Source organism: Achroia grisella, unplaced genomic scaffold (genome assembly GCF_030625045.1).
Source record: "Achroia grisella isolate CSIRO2021 unplaced genomic scaffold, CSIRO_AGI_Agris_v1 utg770, whole genome shotgun sequence".
NCBI lineage: Eukaryota > Metazoa > Arthropoda > Insecta > Lepidoptera > Pyralidae > Achroia > Achroia grisella.
The window spans coordinates 1,510,300-1,531,077 of NW_026713016.1; the positions used below are offsets into that span (position 1 = coordinate 1,510,300).

Sequence of the window (20,778 nt, forward strand, 5' to 3'; positions counted from 1 at the left end):
GTAATTGAATATAAATAAAAAATTGTTAAAAAAAAATTCTGTCCTTGTCCGTGCGTCTGTACACATTAGTAATCTCAGGATCGCGTTAACAGATTCGTGTTTGATTTTCACTAATGTATTATGAAAAGCTTCAATTAAAATTTAGTTTTAGTATATAATAATAATAAAAGGGTACGAAATCATGCCATTTATAAAGATCAGATCGGATTTTAATTAAAACTATACTCAGAATTATGCATAATTATGTCTAATATGATACACTATAATATTGCAGTGTACAAAATAATTACTATGTTATTATTATTTTTTACTCTTACCACTCTGTGATGATGTAAGAATTTTTTTTCCACCTTGCTATATAGAGGATCGTTGCAGTTTCAATATCAAACGTATTAATAAAAAAAACGTGTACACGTACCTTCTCCGATTTCCATGTCTTCTTCTTCTCCGTCTTCTTCTTGTCGCTTTTTCTTCAGTTAACATCTGTAAGCTCTCAGTAGGTTTCAACAAGTCATTGGCTTCAATAAATTTATTTTCTAAAGGTCGATCTGTATTATTTATTATTGCTTTATCTATATTATCATTATCATCATCTTGATCATTTGTCGACAAAACTCCATTTGTCGGAGCTGGAGCAACAGTCACATTGTCTGGTAAATCTTTGATTCTCTTTAAATCTCCAGAAATTTCACGACTATTGCTCTGTATTTTATTTGTCACCTCATCCATTTTGCTGGAATAGTTTGCTAATTGAATGTGTGGATATAATTCATCTAAATTTAATATATTGTCAGTTGATATATTAACTACTAGAACGCCATCTTGTTCAAGACTCTCATATTCCGTTAAATTATCCACTGCAGTTTGATTTAACAATTCTATTTTACTTTGATTTGTGGGTGTGGCAATATTATCAACCACTTCACCAGGTGGATACTTGCCGTTTTTCATCAATATTGATTTATCTAATCCAGGTGGTAACATCTAAAAATGAGTAATAAGTCAAACAACATTAGAAAATGTTCTCTTTACGTAAATATTTTTTACTGTATGAATAATATTATAAATTATATCTACTCTCATAAAAGAGTAAGTCTTCAAAATGAAAAAATGTAGTTTAAGGTTTCGTAATATTTACCTTTGTCATCAAAGCAGCATCATTATACTTTTTAGGCTTATCTTGTGAAAGAAATATGGGTTGCTTTGTTCTTTTCCTTAAAATATCTGGTAGCCCTTCCTCTTCTACTTGTAAACCTTCTAATAGTACTTCTTTCTTTAATCTTTCTACCTCTTCTTGTAATGATTTGTTAATTTTACTATACGCAGGTGGACTGCTGGCCGGTTTGAAATAATCTACATCTGGAATTGCGATGTCACCTTGAAAGTTATCTGAAAAGAAGAAAATTGATTTGTAAATCTTATCTTACAACACAATATTTTGAATAAGGAACACGAAGATCATGAATAACAACATAATATTTTATTAAAAATATTGTGATTACGACATTTTTTTTCAGATCTCTCAATCGAAGTCAGGTAGTCAGTTCCTTTACTTAACAAATCTCATTTGCAATAAACTACTTTACAATTGTAAAGTAGACAGAACCATTGAAGGTACACAACTATTGAAACTATTAATTAATCTGTGACTATCGAAATAGCCACATTGGTCGGTATAATCAAATTCGGTCCTCCAACACAACCTATAATGAATATTCATAGAAACCGTCGCTATCGTAAACTGGCATGTCCAATACTCGCCATGCAAGCATACATAGGCAATTAATTAATTGCTAACCAGCGTTAGGCAACAGCTGGGGCATAGACACACGTCGACGGTCGTTAAATTTTACGATCGTACCAGATGTACAATGTTGTTAATGGCGGATGCAATCGAATCCATTGTAATTAATTTAAATTTGTGATCACATTATAGTATTATGCAAATTGTTGATAATATCTGAAAATGTAAGTGCGATAATGTTATTCGTTTATTTGTTACTGGTTAATAAACAATGATAATTATAATTTTTTACATTGCACCTAGGCTCTGTTTAAGATTTACTTCATCACTGATAAAAAATGTAACTGAAAATATATTTTGTACACTATCATATTGAAATAATAAATGTGAGATAGTGGGTTGCAAAAAAAAAACACAACAGGTCACATTTTTTATATTAAAAATGATAATAACTTTATATTATCATTTTTAATATAAAAAAATTGACCTGTTATGTTTTTTTTTATTTTACTGATACAGGTTAACTATTACTAACCCGCTATTTATTAGCATATAATTTTATCACGGAGTTATAACATCTAAATTAATAATTAAGAAATAAGCTATTCAAGTATAAATGAAAATCCACTAAAATCCAACACCATTTATCAAAAAACTGTACAATTTTCAAAACAATTTTCATTATATTAAATAAGTATATATAAACAAGTGTATACAACTAAATTTATATAAAAATATGAACATTTTTCTCGATGTATACAATACAATATAGACGTTATGTCGTTTTCAATACGTTTGAAAATATCCAATTTCACTTTATTGTTACTATGCAAATTATTGCAAAATGGATGTATAATCTACATGAAACCGCCATATAATGCTACAAATAATTCCAAACTGTATAATGCCGCTGTTTTATTAACCATTAGACACAAGTATATTCGAACAAGTGTAAGAAATCTTCCAATGCCATAAAAATATGATTTTATGACAAAATTTCGTACCTCTTGTATGTCGGAGTCTTTTATGGTTGTAGTTATTGGCCGTAAAAGTGGACAGTAAAAAGAAAGAAAAGAAATATGTGGCCAGAATGAATTAAAGCCAAATCTGACGTAGCGTGTGTATTTGTTACAAAATTGTAGCAAGAATTAAGCTGAAATTACTTTTAATAGTTTATGCTATAGGTCGATTTTAGATAAATAGTAGGATTTTAAAAAAATTAATAGAATTCTGAAGTTCTTAACACTAAAAACTAAAAAGACAGTGTATTCTTTATAGAAATCTCTCTCGTACTAAATCTTTCATACATCTTCTGCTTCTAATTAATCCCTCCTTTTTTATTTCTTCCATGTGAAAAGATTCCGAGAGGACAGTGCTACGACGTAGCATTTACGGCCTAAGTGGTCTAGTGATTTAACACACAGCCTTACATCTGATAGTCGCGGGTTCGATTCCTCATTCGTTACAGAAGATATACTTAAATATATATTTTTTGTAAATACATACATAATGTACATAGACAAAACCCAGACCAAACAAATAATCATACTCATGAATACAAATATTTGTATTGTGCTAGGAATCGAACCCGTCACCATCAGCAGTAAAGCGGCGTGCTAAACCGATTCTGGACCACTCATGGTAGACTGGTAGATAACGCCGCAAGGTGATAAGTCCGTCATATGTACACATTATTTTTGTGCATTGAAGTTAAATAAATAAATACTGACCCCGCGAACTGCGATCCGCCTCAAAATTAAAGGAGTTCTGAAGTTTAGTTACGCAATAAATTTTTTTTTGACAGTTTGTATGGGAAAATAAAATTGTTGTTTTTACTATTCTTCATGCAATTTATTCATATTTTTCACGGGTTTTAACCCTTCCCTGGATTATCACGAATATTTCAGACTAAGTTTAGCCAAATCGGTTCAGCCGTTCTTGAGTTTTAGCGACATTAATGAACAGCGATACATTTATATATATATAGATTGTGTTAGATGCTATAACATTACGCTACGACTAATAGGAGCGAAGTTGCAACGAAAACGGGTTAAATGTGGCGCGACCGAAGCTGTAGTGTATTCTAACGTGATACAAACATTATAATATATATGTATATATCTAGTATCCACTGTATTGGTGTGTTGGTTTCGGGTTAGTTTGGGATTTAGTAAAAAAATAATAATCTCAGGACACACAGCGCCATCTAGACCCAAGTTAAGTTAAAGCTTAGATGGGTATGTGTTATGGGTACATAGATAACATAGATACAGATCTTTGGGGGATACATATACGATGATGATGATGATTTTAGATATTTTGTTTTATAAAATACATATTATACATAGAAAACACCGTGCCAAGTGCAAGGAATCGAACCCGCGACCATCGGTCAAAAAGCGGTGTGCTAGACCGCTAGACCACCGAGGTCGTCAACGCTCGTTAGTAGCGCTTATATATATAGGTTATTTATTTGTTTACTTATATATTTTACAATTCTTACTGATTCAATATAGGTAAGAAATAGAAAGAAATGAAGACAACATCGGCAGTACTACCGATTGAAATATGATTTATATTATTACGAGGATTTGGTATATGGTACAAGTTACAACGACATAGCGGTCTATGTCATTCATTTAGTCTTAGTCTGGAAGTGATTGCTTTTTAGGTTGCCCACTCTTTGTCTTGTTCATTGTTATATATTTTTTATGTTTTTATTCACAACTAGCTGCATCACAGTTTCCCCGTTTACTAGATTATATATTGCAGGTTAGCTCTATTGATCGTACTTGGAGTTGCCTATTTTAACTTAAGTCTTGTCTATATTTATACTAAATTTACTATCGTTATCATTGGTCATCAAAATTCTGCGGTACAGTCTTGAAGTCCAACACAGGCAGACTGGGGGGAAAGGGGATTGTTAGTAATATGAACTGATGATTATATTGCTAGCAATGTACCATGACCTCTACGCGGTTCCCCCTGGAAACTATCTTGATAAATTCTTGGTGAATTTGACACGATGGGCTAACTGATCTGACCTAATGCTCATTTTGTCATCTGGTGCTATGCTCATCTTATCATCGATACTGGTATACCGCCAGCGTAAACCGTCAGGTGCACCATTTTATGATCAGCCATAAAAAAAAAACACAGGTAGATTTACTTTGTTCTATATTGTGTAATGTATGTAAATTTAAACTAAGTATTTTTCATGATACTCGTATATCTACTAATAGGTATTATAAACGCTATAGTTTAGGGGGGAGGGAGAGAATGGAATTGTTAGTAACGTAGACTGATAACCACATTGCTAGCAATATACCATGTTGGGTTGATCTCCATGCGGTTTCCCTTGAAAACCATCGTGATAAATTCCCGGTGAATTTACTACGATGGGCTAACTGCCCTGATCTCATACTCATCCTATCATCCTCCACTGGTGCCCCGCCAGCGTAAACCTTTAGCGCAGGCGGATGAACTTGTATCATCCATTAAAAAAATGCTATAATTTGTCAGGAAAGATGTACGGATGTATATGACTATTGCATAGCTTTACAATTAGATTAATTTAATTCATATGAATGTTGAGAAAAGCTGAATTAATGTAACTCTTAATTTAAAAAGGTAATAAATCCAGCTTTCCGCTTCTAATTTGGAGCAAACATTTATTTGTGCTGTATAATTTAATCAGCCAATACTGCATTGCACGCAATCTCAATACAATCGATTTGCGCTGTGCACATTTTGCATAACAGTGCCGTGCAGCTTCCAAGGTGATGTGTCGGTGTGTAATTGATGATAATAATAATAATCTAGGGACAATGTGCATGACGCACCTTTTTAAATATTCTTTATGATTTGAATTGTCTATTATTTAATATAGAAAAATGTTATATTTGACATTCTGATTCTTCTATTATCTGTTTTAGTTCGTATAATTACATTATTCTTTTCTAAAACCCCTCTTTTCATAATTATAATTATTTACCAGCTTAATATATATGTACATACAGTCCTTCGCTTATGGTAGTATTTATAGTATGATGGATAATATTATTAGAATATAAAGTGTAGGCTATTTATTTTTAGAGAACTTTTGAAATGGAAATAATGTTTATACTTTTGAATAGTCATATTTTTTATTCTACCACTCATTCGGAAAAAACGCATCACAAGAAAAATTAGCAAGAAACTGGTGTGTTGCTTTATTAATATATGCTTGTATTTTTCTACTAAAATCGATATTATTATCATTTACAAACGCTTCAATTATATTATTAGCTTTTTTTACAAAGAACGTGTTTTATAAGACATTTAAGTATAAGATACTTAAATTGCGTTGCGTCTACTCTAATAATGTACATAATAAATATATTGTATATATTCTTCTTAGAATACAAACTACAACCTTTTAATGATATATATTTTTTATTTATAATTCTTATATAAATGTGACATTTCAATACGGCCAGTCATTTACTGTGGAGTTCACAACAAATAGAATTAGTCTGATCTTTTTAGTATAGTATTATATATTAGTATAATAATCTAATTTAGTATAATAAGTGATATTTGTATTAATGTATATGTATACAAAATTTAGATCAGATGCATCTGTTTGTGTGTGTGATTGATTAACAAATATGTATTTATGTATCTTTATAAACTTTTATTATACAATTCTTGTTTATAAAGTAATTCATGACTTCTTAATATTTATGTTTTAAAATTACCTACCGGTTGACTGGCAATACAAATATAGAGTACATAATTGTAATTTAACTTCTTAATCTTGTTAACAGAAACCTAATAGATTAGGTTTCAGTTGACAAGATCAAGGCGTTAAATTCTGCCGTCAAAATACCGTGATTATATTAAAATAAATTATAACAATTTCCCTCACAACATACGTGTAAAGGAATAACAATATTGACACTCCCTAACTCACTCCCTAACTCATTTGTAGCGTAATGGCTTCAGTTTTTAAATACATTTTAGTTGGTCTGAGTGAAAGTTTTGCCACATACCAAGTTTATTTTCAAGATAATATATCGCGAAATACTCGTATCACCTGAGAAGCGAGGCATGAACGACCCCCCGCGTGTTCGTGGCAGTTCCACATTATGAAATATGCCTCCCGGTATTTGGTATACGCTCAATAGATACGAATGTATTGGACAATTTTGATATCCCGCGATTTAACGGCAGTAAACAGGAATGGCGCATATTTCGAGATCATTTTGGATATGCGTTGATTTACTATTCCTCTATGATGATATGGGATCATAGTGTTATTGTATCAAATGTCTTTTCGATAGTATCACAATGTTTTTTCTATGAATATCAAACTATCGAAGCTATTGTTTTCAAGTAACATTAAATAATGACATTCACATTCTATTTTGTTATATGATACAATATCTTCGTCGATTGTTATAAGGATTTGATAAAAAGGGTTGATTAGTTAAGGGAGTTTTAATTAAAAGTGGCCGTTTAATTTTGTTTTATATTAATTTGTAAAATAATATGTGTATTACACTAGCTGAGGCTTAAAATATATATTATATTAACTGACCAGCGCTACTTCGTCTGCGTAACAATTTCCCCCTTTTTGCAACAATTTTCAAAATCGGACCAGCAAATCCTGAGATTATTACAATCTCACGAACTAATCAACTTTACCTGTTTATAATATTCTACGATTAAAACAAATAAAAAAAAAACTATATAGATTTTGGTCAAAACGAAACAGTAGCGCGTTTCTTAATTTAAATTAACTCTTTAAATAACGTTATTTAGTTAGTAACGGTACTACTAATATATCCAGGAGACTGTAATTAACATCAATCAACAAATATTCGCTTAATCCCAAGAAAGTGCTATATACGTATGTAAGTAGGTAGAGACTCATTACTATTAGAAGATGGATGGGCATTTCTTACTCAACGAGCCTTACGCCTTACGTAAGTCCTGGAATCTCCGAAAGTGCACTAACGAGAAGTACTTACTTAACCCAAGTTAGATTAAGTAGTTGAAACCGCGTAGTCAAACTAGTTGAATGGTTAGTTACATGGTACCTGTAATTATATATACCTATTTGATTTCGTAGGTGTAGAGGTTTAGTATACTTTACTTTATCTTTTGTTGGACGTAGGTTCAATTTTCAATTAATACAAACATACATTTATATATTCCTGAGTTTGTGATTCTTTTTAAAATTATGTGTCTATTTATATATTATATTGTAACAATCATCGTCATCATCATCGCAGCCCGGAAGACATCCACTGCTGGACATAGGCCTCCCCTAAAGATCTCCACGACGATCGGTCCTGCGCTGCTCGCATCGTTGGTCACCTTGCTGGAGGCCTTCCCTGGTAGTCGCCACTCGAGGACTTTACTGCCCCAACAGCCAACTGTCCTACGAGCTATGTGCCCTGCCCATTGCCACTTCAGTGTCGCAATTCTTCGCAATATTGTAATAATATCTAAGAACAATTCGTAAAGCGCCATCCAGTCCCAAGTTAAGCAAATCTTGTATTATACTAGACAACAGATGTAAATACATATATATGAAAAAAAAAAGCCTGACCAATACAAACTCATGAAAACAAATGTATACACCGTTCGAGAAATAAACCCGCGACAATTGAAAGCGGAGTGTTAAACCGCTAGATCACCGAGGCCTTCATACTAAGATTACAAATGCAAATATATATTTCGCCTCTTCTATCAAATTCAAATTCAAAAATCATTTATTCATGTAGGACATTTTAGCCGCTTATGAACGTCAAATTTTTACATTCTAATTTTATTTTTTTTCCCTACCGTCCTATCATAAACACACTCCAACAAATCTTAATAAAATTTGATGTGAAGATAGATCGTATCACGAGTATGATTACCTATTTGACCTTTCTTTTATCTCAAAGAAGCATACGAAGTCGCAGGTAGTGGCTAGTGTTTTAATAATATTGGAGATTCTTACAGTATTTGAAACCGCGTGAAACCGGGGCGTGTCGCCTTGTGTCTACATAAAACATTTACGATATTAGACAGTAACAGCTCATTATGCAAATAGCCTGAAAATTTTGGCATCAACCCAGGCGGTTTGTTTTACTGTATCTAATGGAAGGCTATATCATTCCCGTTGTTTGTTTAGGTATAATTGGACCAAGCGAAAATTATGTATTTAGTTTAATTAATTTTATTATTCAATACTTTTTTTTGGTTTTAAACTCTTCAAACTCTTATTCATAGTATTCATTGTACCCTCTTAAGGATTTTTTGACAAAATTTGAATGTCATATTTATTTATATTTCATTAATAAGCCTATAAAATGACTTTTAAGCTACTAGGTTAAAAAATGATGATACTTCCATACAATCTGCCATCTCCTTTTTCAACCCTTACAACCCTTTTTTCGCATTAAAAAGTAGCCTATGTCCTTTCTCAGGGTCTAGATTAACTGTGTAGCAAATTTAATTTAAATCGCTTCAATAGTTTTGGCGTGAGAGCCCGACAGACAGACAGAGTTCATTTCGCATTCTTAATCAATTAATTCACAAAATTATAAGTGGAGTATTGAAACTATTCATAGATTTAATTATATCATACCCTTGATATTGACCTACATATTGTACACCTAGTAATAATACTCAAAAACTTTTGAAATTACACGTTAAAGAAAACATAGAGTGCATATTCCAATAAAGTAATTTTTGAATTAATCCAGTATTGTATACATTTAACAACATATTCTTTGAAAATTTGGTCCTAAAACTCAGCGGATTTTATGTGAAACCTTAATACATGAACAGACAAACGAACCGTTGTCGTCCCGTCAGGATTTTACGGCTCTATTATACTAAATTATTTATATTATATATAGACACTTGTATTCCGCTTATATATATACTATTATATATAATATTATATCTACTATTATATTCGCTCTCCGTCTGGACAAATCTTCATCCATTATATCTCCCCATTCGAAATTATTTTTCGAGTTATCAGATAGTCTACATCCGCTGTCAGGATGCAATCTATCAAATTTTCTTAAGATATAATCAAGAGTTTCATTTTTACATCCAAAAATCCAGAAGTAATGGTGGGTAATATGTAGTTCTATATTAAATTGCATGTTTGTTCTATATAAAATTTTAAGTTTCTATGTTCTATAACAAATTGGACGGACGATCTGGTCAAGATCGCTAGAAACCGTTGGATGCGAACAGGACCGATCGTCGTGGAGATATTTAGGGAGGCTTTTGTTCAGCAGTGGACGTGTTCCAGGCTGAAATGATAATGATGATGACTACTCCTGGAACTAGAAGATCGACAGTAGCTCTAAGATGCAGCTGAGTAGAAGTTTCCAATGAGAAGCCACTGTATGTGACAGCATCACAGAACAGATTTGCTGATATTCTTAAAACTGATTGCAAATGTCCTCGAAGAAAAAAAAACTATTAAAACCTTAACCTTATAATTTTAGACTAAGTCGTGTTTGATATGTAGTTAAGAATAATAATAATCTCAGGACAATTTACACAGCGCCATCTAAACACAAGTTAAGTAAAGCTTGTATTAGGTATCCTAGATAACTGATACCAATACATAGATATTTTTTTTTTCATAATTACATACATATTATACATAGAAAATACCCACACCAATACATGATTACAAAATGATTGTGCCGTGCGAGGAATCGAACCCGCGACTATCGGAAGTAAGGTGGTGTGCTAAACAGCAAGACCACCGAGATCGTCAAAATTAAATTTCATTACTTTCCATTAAAACCTTAACCGCATAATTTTAGCCGAAATCTCGGTTGATATCTAGTCGTTAATGAAATTGTATTATCTCCACGTCATTTTTGTAGAAAACTCAAGCAAAACCCATAGAATGGACGCGTTGTACACATCTTGTTGCCGCGTCAACACGAACAAAGGCTTTGACAACGCCGCCGTGTAATGTAGGCAAGCTTTTGTGTGTACTGGAAATGTTGAGTCAGATGCCTGCATATTGTCTGCCTTTAGAATGGACCGTAAAGAAGCCTCAGATTGCGTATGAAACGATTGTAAGTACTGGAATTATTTAACTTCATTTTACTAATGGATCTTCGTTTCTTTTTCATTTCTCGTGGTATTTATAGGCAATTAATTAGCCATGAACAAGCAAGTAAATAAGAATTATTACGTATATAATGTTATAAAAATATAATAACTAATTTTTACCTTGTTAATTATATAAAAACCTTTTTAATTTATAAAAAAAATATTATTTACATTTCATTCTGCATATGAACTGGTTTAATCTGACCTGAAAGGAGTGTGTAGGTGGGAGCGTACCACCGGTGAATTGGTAGTTACACTTTCTTCGTAGAACTGGGCGGTGGTTTTTAAATGTACTTCAATGTAATATATATATAAATAAAATTGGAGTGTCAGTTTGTAATATTGAAATAACCATTTTTTACTACATGCATATAAATACCGTATGTAATATGTATGTGTATGTACCGTATTTACGGTACATACACCAAAATAACATTTTTTACAATTTTTGTCTGTCTGTCTGTCTGTTTGTTCCGGCTATCTCTGAAATGGCTGGTCCGATTTTGACGGGACTTTTTTTGGCAGGTAGCTGATGTAATAAAGAGTAACTTAGGCTACTTTTATTTTAGAAAAATTAAATTAAATTCAATCTTAACTTAATAATATCATTACATAGTATAAAACAACGTCGCTGTTGCAGTCTGTCCGTCCCTATGTATGCTTAAATCTTTAAAACTACGCAACGGATTTGAAGCGGTTTTTTAATAGATAGAGTGATTCTAGAGGAAGGTTTATATATAGTACATGTACACCCGTGTGAAGCCGCGGCGAGTAGCTAGTTATTATATAAAAATAAAATGTTTGTTATTGTTATTGATAGACAAGAAATAATAATATCAGATAATCTAATAAGATAACATATCAAGCTACTTGGCGTCTGAAATAGCTGATTGCTATAGAGAAACTACTACAGAACTCTATCAAAGTAAACATATGTCAGCAACATTAATATTAATTAACAGTTACCATTCTATTAACGAGATGAAACAGTTAAATTTCATCTGCATGTATTACGAAATGAAATTTCTTTTAAACGAAAATATTTTCTTTTAATATTGGATAAAGGAATGAGGTAGGTATTGGAAGTGACTTCGCATTCCTTTATCTCAATGATTATCTGCTTCCTTTGCCGTTTTATACTTTTTATCTGGCTTAGAAATAAATAGTATATATTTATTATATCAATAAAATGTCCAGACATGTGGCGGCGTGGTGGGCCGGGTCATTGGGCTCCCTAAAATATGGTCGAGCGCAGTGATGGCTGGCTCATCCGTCATACTCGTGAAACGAGTGCTGCTTGTAGGGACTGGTATGCTCTTATCACTACGACTGATTTAATCTTATTGCATATTTATATTTGATCCAAAAAAATATTGCTTGTTGGTAGTTTGTATTCACACGTTTCGACTTGTAAATGTAAATTTACAAGGATTATTTAAAAGAGCAACACACAAGTTTCTTGCTCGTTCTTCTTGTGATGAGACAGCTTTCCGAACGAGTGGTAGATAAAAAACAAATTGTTATGACTATTCAAAAGTGCTTAAATTAAGTTTATTTGAATAAATGATTTTCTATTCTATTCTATTCTATTCTTATTTATTGCCAGTTCGAAGATATTGATGAAAGAATTGTAGGATCACCTATATATAGTGAAAACATATATATTACTTATTTAGCATATAGGCGTCGCGACAGAACCAATATATATTTTTATATCATGAAGCAATGCCTAAATATCAGTGATTTGCTGCTTGTATGCAGCAAACAATAGACTGAGCTGCTGTCTTTTTACGTATGGGCTATGCACACATACTATGTTACTCATACCGTTTTTTGTAATTGTATTGCATTTTATTTTATCTGTATATTTGTTGTGTTTTGTATTTTGTTTGATTTGACTGATGTAATTGTATCTCTGTTTTTATTTTTGCTCTTTATATTACAGTGCCTTGTGTGTGTGTGTGTGCCTTTAACATTAATAATTTTTTATCTATCTATCTATCAGTGTTAATAGTAATGAAATAACTATTTAAATACTAGAGTAAATACTCTATGGAGATACTATTATATTATAATTTACTTTGGAAATATAATAATAAAAATAAATACTGTTTGTTTAGCACCGATTGAAGTATAAGTACCTACACAATAACACTATACATGTGTATAGTGCTAAGGACGTATGTAGGGCCTTATCACTTAAAGCAAAAGCTTGGAGGTAATAAGATTTTAACAAAATACATGTATTCCATATATTATATATAACAGTGTATTATATAAGAAGGAGTCACTATTATCTTTGTTCACAAATCTATTGTTTCAGCATAGTTTCAGAATTATAATAACAAATAAAGCCTATTATTAGGACACCGATTTAATATATAAATTTTAACTTTAACTGTAATAATAAAGCGATTTATGTATGTTTGTTAAATATTTATGTATGTTTTAAGTATAGGTCTCTGCCTCATGGCAATACCTAATATAACACACTAGTGTATAAATTTTATACTAAATAAAAATTATGATTTACAGTTCATGAACATTTCTTTAGATTAGACTAGCTGTGCCCGCGGTTTTACCTGCATAAAATTTATAGGCTTAGTGCTATTCTGATCTATAAGCTATATTACTGTAAAGTTTCATCAAAATTCGCTTAATAGTACAATAGTAACATCCATCCATCTATTCATTCTTACTGGCTAACTTTAACGTTTATAATATTAGTAAGATTTTAACATACAACCAAATATTCAATTTTCGTCGATTAAAAAGCAACTAAAAACTTTAAACGGTCAACGAATTTTAATATCCAACTTTATTGTGGCAGATGGCAGACGGAAAAAGGCACTTATATATTCTGTGGAACGAAGAAAATTTTACGCCGCACCGCACACCGCAGCCGGCCAACGTTTGTCGTCCAAATGCACGAGTTACCTACACACGTGTACGGATTCAGGAATTTGAAATGAAAGCACAAACCTTACGTTATTTATATATATATATATATATACAGTCCATGCGCGCGCACTGCGTTACGGACGTATTATATTATATTATATATATATATATATATATTGTGTATTAAGATAGTTATTATCATGAATCAGTGTAAAAAGTGCAAATTGTTCGTATCAATGAGCAAGGATGACATTTTATCATGTAAAGGGTTGTGTGGAACAGTTTACCATAAAAAATGTGCTAATGTATAAACAAACAGGATTATGTGAAGTGTGTCAAAGAAGTGAAAGTAGCCCAAAGTTTTCAACACCGAAGCTCAATGTTGATTTGCAGAAGACTAGCGCAGAGACCTTGTTGTCGAAGTCAATAAAAAACTGGAAGTGTTATATGCAGAAAAAGATAGAAGACCTAACGGAAAGTGTAGAATTTTACGCTAAAAAAAATGCAGGAGTTTAAGGAAACTGCTGAGAAAAAGATTAATGCATTAGAAAACAAGAATATATATCTAGAGAAGGTTAATGAAGCATTAGAGGAAAGAGTATTATTGTTAGAAGAAAAACAGGTTGAGAAAAATATTGAGATTGTTGGTGTCGAGGATATGGAAAAAGAAGACACAAAAAAGGTAATAAAAGTAATAGCCCAAAAACTAAATTTAAATTCTAATACAATAGAAGAGGTCAAGAGGGTAGGCCGACATAAGCAAAATGAGGGTCGTCCGAGGCCGATTATTGTGACTTTTTGTTCTAAAATAGCTAAATACGAATGGATAAAGAAACGAAAAATTTGTTAAATAATGATGTTTTCGCAAATAATAGTGAAAAACGTATTTACATAAACGACAACTTAACTAAAAAGACACGTCAATTATTTGGAATGCAAAAACATTACTTAAAGGCACATACAAGTTTGTCTGGATACAACATTCAAAAATATTAATTAAAAGAAATGAAAATTCTAAAATTTACAATGTACGGTCAGATGCCGACATAAACACCTTTTTACGTTCTGAATAACAGCCATAATAGACTGTGTATGATCATACTACGTGTTTTCTTTTTATATAACATTCAACGATTTGCTTATAAATATTGATAATAATATAGACTACCAGAGATATGAAAAAATAGATAAATGGGCTTCATCACTAAAAAATACAACTAAACATTTCAAAATAGTTCACTTGAATATAAGATCGTTGCGAAAGAATTATAACGAACTACTTCTAATGTTGGAACAATGTGAATATACTGTAGATATTATTTTATTGACAGAGATAAATATCAAACAATGTGAACTATCATTATATGAAATAGATGGATATAATACTCATGCTTATACGAGAGACATACAACGTGGAGGAGGAGTATTGATCTACTACAAAGATTATTTACATATTAATATTAATAGAATAAAAAGTAATTCGGCAGAGTCACTATAAATATAAATGCCATGAATATAAATATTATTGCTGTATATATGCCACCAAAATCCAATAGATTGGTTTTTATTAATGAATTAAATATTCTCATAAAGCAAATACCTGAAAACCAAGATATCATCATAGTTGGAGATATGAATATAAACTTAATGGAAAATAGCTTGATGGAGAGAAATATAAAAACATGTTGTGTGACAGCGGCCTACAAAGTGCTATCAACGAGTGCACGCGGGAAGAAATAGTGGGGGGCCGGCTTGTGTCGTCTTGTATTGACCATGTATGGGTGCGCAGCATACATCGCATCGCCGCACACAATCATGTAAAATATCAGATCATTATATGATCGGTGTGAACTTAGAGATACATTGGTTGTAGTGAACCGTGCAATAATAAACAGGTATATGTAATCAATAATGAATTAGTCAAGCAAAAATTATTAAATATTCAATGGGATAAGTTAGTAGAACTGAATTGTCCGTTACAAATTTATGAGCAGTTATATATTCTTTTCAATAATGTATATGAGGGTTCAAAAGTGTTAAAAATTAATTGTCACAGCCCTGGATAGACAATAAATTATTTATTATGGTCAAACGTAGGGACGAGTTATTTAGAAGGTCAAAGTCTAATATTAAAAACATTAATTATAGATTGGAATATACTCGTTGTAGAAATTTAACTAATAAACTTATAAATAGGGCTAAGAACATGTATCGGAAAAGGGAATTAGAAAATTGTGAAGGTGATTTAAGAAAAACATGGGCAACCATTAACAGCTGGCTGGGTAACAAGAAATCTAATTTAGATTCGATGATAATGAAATATATGTGTAAGGGGGTTACTGTTGAAAATATTTGTACAAATTTTGGAAAAACATTTACTAAAGAAATAGATAATATTAAACATAAATGTAATCAAAAGTTTTTATTACGTGGAATCTATGTACAACATGCAAATGTGACTTTTACTTTAAAAGTTACATCAGTCGATATTGAAAAAATTATCCGTAAATTAAATAACCAGGAGCAGATGGAATTAAGTAATAGATTTAAAGTATATTAAAAAATTAATTAGTCCAGTTCTGGCCAAATTTATAAATGTAAGTTTACAGACAGGCATGTACCCAGATTTACTGAAAAAATCCATTATACGTCCATTATTTAAGCAAGGAAGTCATGCAGAATATAATAATTATAGACCTATTGCAATTTTGTCGTCTATAAATAAAATAGTAGAAAAAATATTTGTGACAAGGATTAGTGATTTTTTAGAAGGTAATAATATATTAACAGATACACAGCATGGGTTTAGAAAATCATATATATATATATTTAGTGATCAAATAAATAGTCACCTAGATAATAGGAAATATGTAGGAGTCCTCTTTATAGATTTCAAAAAGGCATTTGATACCCTGGACCACGGACAGCTACTGGACATGAGAGAATGTGGAATCCGTGGTCCAGTAAACGAATGGTTCCGAAATTATTTAGATAACAGAAAACTGTTTGTAATTAATGCTACAGCCGGTCGAATTTTATATGAAAAGTGGTGTGCCTACTGGTTCGGTATACGGGCCTGTTGGTTATACCATGCACGTAAATAGTATGATTAACGTAATAAATTATTGTACGACATATATGTACGCAGACGATACGTGTTTGATATATGCAGATAGAGATATCGAAAGTATTGAAAAATGTATACAGTCCGACCTGGAAAACATTTTGATGTGGTCCCATGACAATGGTATATTATTGAATGTATCTAAAACTAAATGTATGCTTGTACATTCTCCATATATGAAAGATATTAACAAGTCAATTAGAATAGTCGGCCACTCGTATCAATGTCTTCACAATAGTAAAATATAAATGGTGAATGAATATAAATATTTAGGGATCACAATAGACTGTAGTTTTATCTGGAAAATACATATAAACAATATATGTAATAAATTAAGATATGTTTTGTGTAAGTTCATGCTTGGATATATAAGTAGGTCGATATTGTTTTCCTTTTATTGGGCATTGGCAGACGCGGTATTAAGTTATGGTCTGGCGGCGTAAACGATTTGTATCTTGATAAATTGTATAACATACAAATACGTTTTTTGAAACATAATAGATACGGAATTTAAAAATAAAGGAAACTACAATTTGTTATTCACAAAATAATACAACATGAAAAAGTTACTTTACTATTGGCATTAGAACAATATCAATCAATAAGTATAAGGTTAAAAAAACAACTGAGTATAGTATGAGACATACAACTATAAATAAGTATATTGAACCGGTGGTATGCAACTATTAATGAGAGAACAAGAAACATTACTCCACGAATATTTAATAAAATTTATAATGAAAACGATTGTTCAAGTAAAGAAATATTTAAATTTAAATTGAAAAGATGGTTACTCGAAAAAGTGCATTAGTATAAGTTCTATATTATAGTTAAATTGTAAATTAGATATAAGTAAAAATGAGTGTACACACACAAACTGCAAAGCAGTTTGGCGTAAAAACAAATTGTGTATATGTAACTTACTTATAAATAAAAAAAAAAAAAAAAAAAAAAAAAATATATAAAGTATGACTAGTATGACGATACCTGTGAACGGGTGCTGCTTGTGGGGACTGGTCTGTTCGGGTTAGGAACACCGATTACACTAATTGTTTTTGACAAAATTGCAATAGCATATGCTGGTGGTCGCTCTATTTTCCTAAATTTGAATTTTAAAATAAATCTGCATTATTGTTAACAATATTTCAAAAGAATACGAGCTAGTTTCTTGTCAGTTCTTCGCATCTCGAAAGTATTTCAAACTGACGGCAGATTTGGCATATCATAAGAGACCTACATGAATAAAGATATTTTGAATTTGATTTGATATACATTATTGCACTTGTAACATTAAAAAATTAAGATAGTTGTACAAAAATCTGAGCATGGATGGTTTTTCTGTGAAAGAAATCTCGTCCAGTCCAACTAACTCTGTGTCATAGGTGGTAGTTAACGGGCTACGATAGTAGTTTTAGTAATTAACATATTCTAATGTATACTTTAAAAAACATACATACACTTACTAAACTAACTAATAACTACTTACTATAGTAACTACTAGCTTTACCAGCGACTTCGTCCGCGTGGAAATTAACGTGCCGCACCTGATCGGGCGTCCTTTATCTGTCATTGTAATCACATAACAAATTTGAACCAAAATTCATCAACTACATAATGAGTTTAAATTGGACTGGACTGGACCTTACAATTCCCATAGGTTACATATTCCCATACGCTGAAGCTGCCTCTTGCTTGAAGGATAATCTATAAAGTTATATTGTTTATATGTAGGTATGAATACAACGCAGCCAAAATATGTATAACACAAAATGCCTGCTTTCATACATTATCTACATTACATAGTAATTAAAATCAGAAATGTAATGGTCATAGTATAGATTTTATTTTGAAAATTAATTTTATTTAAATAGAAATATCAAATACTATTTTATTTTCACTCGGCTTGAAGAAACTATAGGGTATACAATGAAAATATTAGTGTAAATGTAAGTAGAGATACGTTATTTCTGCATTAAATGAAAGTAGTAGCTTTAAACTATCAACTTGGCTCTGGAATCACTGTCGTAAGCGAGACCTTACATAAAATACGAACTCCACTTGGATGCACATATCCGCTTATAACCGGATAAAGTCGGATTAAACTGGCTTAAAACGACCACTCAACTAAGTATTATGAAGTTTTAGAATAAATTTATACAAGATCATTTTATAGACATGCGATTTATTATTTCTAATTTTGTTTCTTGTAGAATACTTAATACTAATATTTATATATATATATATTTACTTCTGAACTCAGAATTTTTGTTTCGAAGTAACAATGCTGCTACGGACAGCCGACGACGCCGTGACAAAATTACAAATTTTGAGATTTTTATTACCGTTATAAAAATAAATAAAGAAAGTTAGAAATATAAATTGATACATATTGTATATTTTGTTGTTGACTAGGTTTCAACTCATGAGCTTTGTAAGGCAAAATCGGATGATAATACTGATGTTTTGTAAATATTTGCGGTACATCGTGTATTTGTAAATATAAACGGCGAATTAAATGCCAATGCAATCTCTATAATCTCAGTCCTTTTTTTCTATAACCCTTAATTGTGGATATATAAGTAACATGCATGGTAGACTCTAAACGATTTGTATCCAGAGCAGTAAAACATAATAATTAAAAATAAGAATATAAACAACATAACTCTCAATTTCAGATAAGATTTCATACTCCCAAAGATTTGAATCCATTCCACTAATATACATAATAAATAATAATAACACGTACCTATTTCCAATCGAAATGCTGAACTCCTAATAAGTACAGAGTAAAGAATACACACACAAAGCAACCAGTGTGCCAATGTACTTACTGCTGAGTATAGATTGTTGTATGTACTGGTAATTCTAAAGAGACATATACGTACACTATGACACTGTAACTCACATATACGGATACCTTACGTAAGGGCATGTGAAGCGGGAACAAGCTGAATGAACGTATGCTATGAATAGGAGTGGGCAGACGACACGTGCGCGCTCGATTGAAGACACACCTTCGTCCATTGCTGTGTTCCTAGTCCGCTTGGTAACTCAACCTTTAGAATTGTTGGGTTAGGGTGTCTATCTATCTACATCTATAGTTATACAAATGTATAAACTTAAAAGTGTCTGTTTGTAGGTTAGTTTATCTGTCTATATTTATAAAAATAATAAAAATTGTAATGTCTGTTTATAATTCCAAATTAACAGTTTTTTATTAAATGTATATGAAAGTAGGTACATACATTAAAAAAATTGCCCGTCTGTTCTTGCTAATATCTAAAACGGCTGGACCGATTTTGACGGGACTTTCACTCGCAGATAGCTAATGTTATAAGGGTTAACCTAGGCTACTTTTGTGTTTGTTTTATTTCCGATTGTTTAAATAAAATAGATATATTTGATCATTATGTTGTGTAAACTAAATTTGTTAATACATAGGTAACACACAACAATAATATTTTAAAAATTATACAAGCTTGTGTTTTTTTTATGGGTGATAATAGAATGGTGCATCCGCCTGCGCTAACGGTTTACGCTGGCGGGGCACCAGTGAAGGATGATAAGATGAGCATGAGGTCAGGTCAGTTAGCCCATCGTGACAAATTCACCAACAAGCTTGTGTTATGGGTACTGGCAACTGATAAAAATACATAGATTTATTTTTTGTAAATACATACATATTATACATAGAATTAATGTATTGGACTTATAAGTTGATATGATGATGATGACAGTAAAATACAATATCCGGCATCAGGAATTGGTCAGAGCCAGTGTAAAGTGCGGAGCCATCCGGTGATAGTGTTGTACTGATGTTATTTATAACTAATCGGAAGTTATCATATCAATATTGTGTATGCCCGCACCGCTTACGGCA

At 31.5% G+C, this 20,778-nt stretch overlaps 1 protein-coding gene across 1 annotated transcript in view; it reads right to left on the bottom strand.

The window, feature by feature from the left end:
• The window catches only part of LOC131850457 (tolloid-like protein 1), a 99,873-nt gene that overhangs the window by 42,234 nt on the left and 36,861 nt on the right, over nucleotides 1-20,778 (bottom strand). Inside the window, exons 3-4 of the mRNA XM_059200678.1 lie at nucleotides 1,139-1,389; nucleotides 419-984 (exon numbers count right to left, since the gene is read on the bottom strand). Coding sequence (XP_059056661.1) covers nucleotides 419-984; nucleotides 1,139-1,389 — 817 coding nt within the window. The remainder of the gene's footprint in view (nucleotides 1-418; nucleotides 985-1,138; nucleotides 1,390-20,778) is intronic.